The sequence below is a fragment of the Trifolium pratense genome, linkage group LG2 (assembly GCF_020283565.1).
Source record: "Trifolium pratense cultivar HEN17-A07 linkage group LG2, ARS_RC_1.1, whole genome shotgun sequence".
Lineage (NCBI taxonomy): Eukaryota > Viridiplantae > Streptophyta > Magnoliopsida > Fabales > Fabaceae > Trifolium > Trifolium pratense.
Window position 1 is genome coordinate 304,191 of NC_060060.1, and position 8,486 is coordinate 312,676.

The window sequence follows — 8,486 nt, forward strand, 5'->3', positions numbered from 1 at the left end:
CTCAATCAAGTGACTTGTAATTTGAATTTAAAATGCCTCTAAAATAATTGGAGTTATATTTAATGTCAATCAAGAATGCTTTCTTTTTCCTCTTATTTACTACCTCCGGTCCTATATATAAGAAAAAATTTACTTTTTAGATTCGTTATAAAATTAATGAATCTAAACTATATTATTATCTAGATTCATCAATTTTATAATAAATCTAAAAAGTAAAATTTTTTATATATTATAATAAATCTAAAAAGTAAAATTTTTTATATATTATAATAAATCTAAAAAGTAAAATTTTTTATATATATAACCTGAGGGAGTAAGAGACAATTTCTCTCCTCCAACTTTCATATCGGAGAACTTCTATTGTTGATGTATAAGCAAACCATTGTGAGGATTTCCTTGCAACCTAGATCACTACTTTTTGTTGTGTTTTAATTAATTTAACTTGCCATTTACTTTTTCCATTATTGTTCAATGATGTAATAATAGGTGTTATTTAAGGTTCCGTTTGACCCGATTTATTTTTCATTTTTTGTTCTTCTTAAAAGTAGTAAATAAGTAAAAAAAAATTGTGTTTGATTCAATTTTTTCTTATTTTCTACTTCTTTACTTTATTTCTCTAATTCTTTTAAGGAGAAATAGAGACAAATACAATTTTCTACTTCTCTATTTCTTTTAAGGAGAAGTAGAAAATAAGTAGGGTCAAACGGGCTAATCTTACTCTATTTCTTAATGATAAACGAAATGTATATTTCTTTTATTTGGTAAGAATCGATTATATTCTTTTGATAAACAATCTTGTATCCTTAAACATATTTAAATAAATAAAATTTAAATACAAAATTTAGTAATTTTACTAAAATACTTTTATGAATTTTTAAAAGACTTCAAATTTGTATTAATTACACCTCTTATAAAGAGTACAAGGAGTACTCAACCCTTACAATTCGAGCAAATTCGCCCGTTAAGAACAAATTAAAGGATTACTACACCAATCAAAAAAAGTTAAATTAACATTCTTTCTTAAACGACATATGAACCAAAACCATGAAATATAAATAAATTCGTAAGTGGTAGCCCAAATTTTTTTTTTTACTGTAAATCTAGTTATTTACCTAATTCTCATTGAATGTTGGTTAATATACCCACAATTCTTTAATGCTAATCTAAAAAAATCAAAATAAATATATTAAAGTATTGGTTATATTACTACTCTAATATTTTCACCGACCTAATGTGAAGAGTGTAACTTATTTATTGCAATTTGCAAAATACCATCACGCAACTATTAATTATTATTTGGACACTACTGCATGACACTGTCCTTATATAGAACAAACTAAAGGACCAGTGAATCTCAAAAACAGAGCAAGCTATCTTAGTTTTCCAAATTTCTCTTCATTTCCAATTTCCCAAAATTCTCAAAATGAAGGATACATTAGTTCTATACCCAGCTCTTGGGAAAGGACACTTAAATTCCATGATTGAGTTAGGCAAACTCATATTAACACATAACCCTTCACTCTCTATATCAATTCTAATCCTTAGCCCACCAAACACTACCGTGCAGCCGCAGCACGAGATCCAAAAACTCATAACCACGTTTGGTTGTGAATCTTTTCCGTCCATCACTTTTCATCACATTCCTCCCATTTCATTCCCAGTAACTCTTCCACCTCACATACTCCCTCTTGAAGTTTGCGGTCGTAGCAACCACCTTGTTAACCATATTCTTCAATCCATTTCAAAAACTTCGAACCTCAAAGGTGTTATTTTAGATTTTATGAACTATAGTACGGACCAAATCACTTCAGCTCTTGATATCCCAACTTACTATTTATACACTTCAGGAGCATCAAGTCTTGCAGTTTTTCTTCAACTTCCAACCATTCATCAAAATACTACAAAATCGCTAAAGGAGTTTCGCATGTATCCTCACATCACTGGGCTACCACAAATTCCCATAGCAGATATGCCAGAGGAAGTGAAAGATCGTGAGGGTAAAGGTTACAAGGTTTTCTTAGATATGGCGATTAGTATGAAGGAAAGCAATGGAGTTATTATAAACACATTTGATGCTTTTGAAGCAAGAGCTTTAAAAGCATTAAAAGCAGGGTTGTGTCTTCCAGAAGGAACAACACCTCCATTGTTTTGTATTGGACCAATGATTTCACCTCCTTCTAAGGGTGAAGATGAAAGAGGGAGTTTGTGTTTGAGTTGGCTTGACTCGCAACCTAGTCAAAGCGTCGTGTTCTTGTGCTTTGGAAGTATGGGGAGATTTTCTAAGGCACAGTTGAATGAGATAGCTATTGGATTGGAAAAAAGTGAGCAAAGATTTTTGTGGATTGTAAGGAGCGACATAGACTCAGAGAAGTTGAGTTTGGACGAATTGTTGCCAGAAGGGTTTTTGGAGAGGACAAAGGAGAAAGGAATGGTGGTGAGGAATTGGGCCCCACAAGATGCAATATTGCATCATGATTCTGTGGGTGGATTTGTGACTCATTGTGGGTGGAATTCAGTGTTGGAAGCTGTTTGTGAAGGAGTGCCAATGATTGCATGGCCTATGTACGCGGAACAAAAGCTGAATCGATTGATTATGGTTGAAGAAATGAAGGTGGCTTTGAAAATGAACGAGTCAAATGGATTTGTGAGTGGAGCTGAGTTGAGTGAGCGAGTTAAAGAGTTGATGGAATCAGACAATGGAATAGAGATTAGAGAGAGGATATTGAAAATGAAAATAAGTGCCAAGGAGGCAAGAGGTGGAGGTGGATCTTCTCTTGTTGATTTCAAAAGGTTAGGAGATTCATGGAGGGAGCATGCTTCTTGGAATAGTTTATCACCAAATACTCCATTCCATTTTGGTTGAAAATTAGAAATAGATCTCTAGAGACAATAAAATAAGAAAAGTGTTTCCATTCCTTTAAGAAATTAGAAGTGTGATATATTATTAGAAGTGAATTAAAATTGGTGTAATGTGTATCTTTTTTAATGTCATGTAAACCAATGTTTATGCATCAAACGGCGATCTTGTTATTGTTTCTGATCAAATATTGTCCAAACTAATGTGGCTATGAATAAGAAAATAACAAACAAACCAAAACAAAAAATGAAAATTGGGTATGCATCAAGACTGTTTAACACTAGTTACAATTTTAATTTTTTATTATTTTAATCAAATTGATATAAAGTAAAATTATTATTTTAATCGTAAAAATCAAAATGACAAATAATTTATTTCGATACAACAATGTATGTGGTTATCGAAATTCTAACTATTTTTTAACTAGTCATCCACAATAGAGTATATACCACTTATAAAGTGATCTATAATAATAGCATTTCCCTTGATGTAACAGTCTGTATATACAGCTAAAACTATGCCTAATAATTTCAAGCAGCTAGTGGTCCATAATGAACTACTTAATATGGTGATACCGTAGGATTTGCCAACATTTCATATTTTAGGTTAAGAATTCGAACTAGAAATACTATAGTATACTTTTTCATGTTATTTTCACACCTGTGTAAAGAGGTTGGAGAGATCATATATGATAGGTCAACGGATGTTGCGGAAGTTAGAGCAAAAGGTCGGTCACTTTTTTCAACACTGCAGATCGATCGACGACTAACAATGGAGTATTCATAACTCTCACCGTTTATTTGTGGGGCCATTTAAAGCCAGAGTTTTATTGCACCATATGAACTTGGTCCACCGAAATTAACATTAGGAGAATCGAACTTGAGACTTTGAGAGGAGCATACTCTAAGAACTCAAGCCAACACCACTAGACCAACTTCAAGGGGTTATGAATTTAAAAAATTGATATTTGCTTACGGAGAGAGTATTTTTTCTGAAAATGTTAACTAGTGTCACCAAGGAACTTTTTTAAGCATTTCATTTTAAAAAAAATCATTTATTTAAAAAGTTAAACATTTGAATTTCCAATGGATTGACTTCACACATTTTCATAAAAAATATACAAAAACTTATTGCTACATATTTGTCCCAATATATAAGACCTCTTTCACATATGTACAAGAATTAAGAAAAATTATTTTTGCATTAAATTCGACAATAATATATTTTCTCTTATCAAAATTACTCTTCAATTATTAAGAGAGAAAAACAATACTATTAATCTTTTACTTTTTTTTCATTTAATTAGGAATATTTTTATGAAAATTTAATTAATGCATTTTAAACTTTGAAAATGTTATTAGATAGTGAATATAATTTAAGGTGCTTAAAGAATGAGTAAAATTTTGAAAAAAGGTCTTATATATTAAAATAGAGGGAGAATAATTTAAGGTGTTTAAAGAGTAATTCCGAGGCACCCGTTACCGTTAGCAATACTTTTTTTTTATATATTTTGAATGCATGAGATTTGCAGCTAACTAGAAATTAAAATAAAAAATACTAGTATTACACAAAGATTCATGCACTCATATATTATTTAATAAAGTGTTTTTTTTTTTAATATACGTGGATGTCTTAGATCCTAACACATGACTGCCCCTGCATAGAGAATATGGCCAAAATTCATGCCATAAGTTTACATAAAAATCAATCAAATCGTATTTAATAAACTCGAATATAAAATTGAGTTGAATTAGTTAACGAGATTTTCTATGCGGTTATTTGAAAAAATTTGAGTTTGATTTTTAATAGAAATTTTTTTTTGCCATATTAAATTTATGTTACGAATAAACTCTAAATTATTAAAGGGTTATGTTAACTTGTGCCCTAAGGGCACATGTTAAGCTACCTAAAAATAGAAATAGAGCATTTAATGATAGAAAACATTTAATGTTTAGAGAATTGAATACACTACAAGTTCATTAAATTTTTTCCACATTTATCTTCTTAACATGTGCCCTTAAGGGCACAAGTTAACATTCTCCATTATTAAAATATCTTGTAGATTAAGTCATTAGGTTTGATCTAATGCTAAGGAATTTGAGTAGTATAATATGCATTGGATCTTGGGTTCAATTTTCTGCTCCGTTGTAAACAAAAAAAAAAATTCTTCTATAGGTCTGACTTTTTTCGATCTTTCATAAATTCATAACTAATTTGTAATCAATTTTTGTTTTTCTTGTTTTTATTAATTGTTGGATAAATACTTCTAAATTATCAAATGGTAGTTTAGAAAAAATCAATCCAGACAATTAACCGTTAGTTTGTCCAGTAATAATTGACGTTAAATTTAGTAGAAATGATCATAGTTTAATTCTCCGCAACTGCAATCGAGATTGGACTGGAACCATTAAATATCAGAATTGACCTCCAAAATATATTAGAAGGTCAATAAATAAGATACCAGTGATAAAAAAAATAAAAAAAAATAAAATACCAATCCAAACACAAGCTGACAAATCTTGAAAAATGAAAGCGAAAGATCCAAAAATTCTTTAACAAATCTATCATATATAATTATATGAGAAATGATATATATCAACACAAATTCTAAACACAAACCAAACAAATATACACATTTTTATTTTTTAAATAATATAATGTTCTTTATTGATTTGCATGCACACTCATTTCTTATTATAATTATACGTTATTAAATACGTGTTGACCAAATTTGTGTTTAAATAACACAGCTCATAATTATATATATACTAGTACTTCAATAATAATTTATAGACCCTAATTTATAAATGTCGACAGTCTTTGGAATAAGACTTATTAGTGGCTTTTTCTAAGAGAAAACCCATGACGTTGACAATCTAGCTAACTATCCCACCCCATGTGGAAAAAATAAGTATCCCTTATCAAGACGTTAATGTTTATCGTCAAGAAGACATTAATGTTTTCTGACAATAAGATATATGACAACACACCATTAAAACTCCACCCATATGCACTATTAATTTGGACCACTTCACAAAATAATTTAGCCAAGTTGAAGATTGATTGAGAAGTTGAGTTGTATTAATTAAAAAGTTATGAAATGGGGTTACAGCTTATACAGATATAGGAGTACCATGTACAACTACATAAAAAGTCACATAAATGAATGGAGAAAATCAAATGCGAACCAATTGATAAATGTCATTTTTATAGGCCCACAGTTTTTAAATGTGAACCTATTATGTATCCATTTATAGGAAAACACACCAAATTAAATGTTCTCATTGCGAAGATAAAATCTTATACTCCCTCCGTCCCGAATTATAAGAGAAAATAAAAAAATCATACTTATTAAGAAAAAGTAAAACATGATAATTTGAAATATATTTTTGTGGGTTTTCCTTAAAATAAGTTGCATAGAAAGATGTAAAAACAATTTTTATTAGTTGTTGTTTATTGAGAAAAGGGTAGAGAGAGAAAATTAAATGCAATTTGCATTTAATTTTATGAGAATAAGGGAAAAACATTCTTGAAAATGACTTTCTCCCTTATAATTTGAGACAAAAAAAATGGATTTTTTTCCCTATAGAGATTTTGTTTGTTCTCTGATACAAAATGTGTTCTGCACTTGCATTATTTCACTATAGAAACTTTAGAGTTTTGTTTGTTGCTTTTGTTTGTAACATTATTTCATTATTGACTTTGGAGTAGTATGTAAGGTTGCTTTTGTTGTTTAGTATTTGTTTTAAGAGGTCATGTCCTCTTGGATGCTCTGGTGTGTCTGGATATATTTAGACCGCAAGCGTGATTCGTGTATTTTATGCTCAGTTCAATTTTCGAGCAAATGATAGAGTGTGATCTTTGCAATCGAAAAAAAGATTAGCAAGTTAACATGTTACGAGTTGTATGACCGGTCGCACGTGTGTTATTAAGTAATAATACCAAATTAGATTATGTTATGCATTTTAATAATTATACAACATATAAGTTTGGATGTTTGTATTTCAATATACCTAGCTCGATGCTCTACTCTTTTATTGCAGGTCATTTTTGTTGGGGATTTAATCCCAAAATAAAGAACACAGAATAATGAAAGATGAATGAAGAATAAAATAAAAATGAGAGAAGAGCATGAATTAGAATAAACAGAAATTAAATAAAGGAAAAGTTAAAAAATTATTCTTTCACAAAGGGCCTAGTTTGTTTATATACAATAGTTTGTTACTTCAAATGCAAGTAACAGCATAACTACCTAGGAAAAACAAAAAATAACAAAATTACAATTGTACAAAACTAACTAACTGCCTTTAAAAGCTAAGAAAACAAAAACGCGCATCAGAGCTAAAAACAGAGCTTCAAAGCCTCCTATACTTCAGAACATATATCAACTTTAGATGTTGCGAGGTTCAGAGATTATATTGCTTCAGAGCTTGGATTGCCAATCAAACCAATAATTTTCAATGCTCGAAATTCGACCTCCAATCCGTGAAATTTATTTAACTAATCCACTATTGTAATTCTCTACTTTTTTTTTATCTCATTGGATAAATCTAAGTTCTATTCAGAACAACAATACTATCTCTGAAAACGATATTGTTTCTTTCTGGAATCCAAGCTTATATTGGTCGTCTCATAGAAGAAATTCAATTGTAAATAGGTGCAATTTTTCCCTTTTATTTCTATATATGTTGACATTGCATTCTAGTTTCCACCACCGACTACAGAGTTGTTGCCGAATTAACCTTTTTGAGAGTCATAATAGGTGAAATAGAAATTATTGGAATGCAAGGCTATACACCACACACGCCAATTCTTTTTTGACAAAAACAAAATGGTATTCATTCATTCACTTGATATAGATTACATCAAATATAATCACATAATCAACATCGCAAAAAACGTAAAGGATGAATCTGCGAACAAAACTCACAACATCTGAGTTAATAGCATACAGCGGCAAAATGCCTACAACAAATAATATGATAAAGTTAAAGTCACCAGAGTATCCATGTCTCCAGATCTGCAACGTTGATGTCCAAATCATTGGTTGAAGCTGTAATTGACTGAAGTCGATCTTTCAATAGAAATCAAATGAACACCGCAACAATACGGGATAACAAAAGCGTCGCACAAGACGACCAACAACACAACGCCACACTTAGACGATCAAATCACAAAAAAAAAAAAAAAAAACACAAAAGAAAAAACTTGATCAATGTGAATATCACTTATTTATATTAAAAAAGAAAAAAACAGATATAGAGGGGTGATTCTAGATCAAAAATGACATAAAACCACCTCTCTTCGATGAACAAAGGGGAAGAGTGTCAGAGAAAAGAAATAATTTTTGGAAAACTAGGGCCGACTACCAAGACTTGTCAGAACCACCACACACGACAATATATCAATATATATATATATATATATATATATATATATATATATATATATATATATATATATATATATATATATATATATATATATATATATATATATATATATATATATATAAGCAAAAATAACTTTTCTAGGTTTATTGCAAAACAAATGTATTTGGTCTATATTATAGATCAAATACATTAATTATGCAATGAACCTAAAAAAGTAATTTTTGCTTATATAGTAT

The 8,486-nt window shown here is 29.7% G+C and overlaps 1 protein-coding gene across 1 annotated transcript; it reads left to right on the forward strand.

Annotated features, from left to right (window-relative positions):
• The first annotated feature begins 1,236 nt into the window (after nucleotides 1–1,236).
• Nucleotides 1,237–3,045, forward strand: LOC123907131 (UDP-glycosyltransferase 1-like). The gene has a single exon (XM_045957238.1). It carries the CDS (start codon nucleotides 1,424–1,426, stop codon nucleotides 2,861–2,863), a length of 1,440 nt encoding a protein of 479 aa, XP_045813194.1. The 5' UTR covers nucleotides 1,237–1,423; the 3' UTR covers nucleotides 2,864–3,045.
• The last annotated feature ends 5,441 nt before the right edge of the window (nucleotides 3,046–8,486 follow it).

Excerpts from the sequence above, each read along its gene's own strand:
- LOC123907131 (XM_045957238.1), top strand. The coding sequence starts at position 1,424 with ATGAAGGATACATTAGTTCTATACCCAGCTCTTGGGAAAGGACACTTA.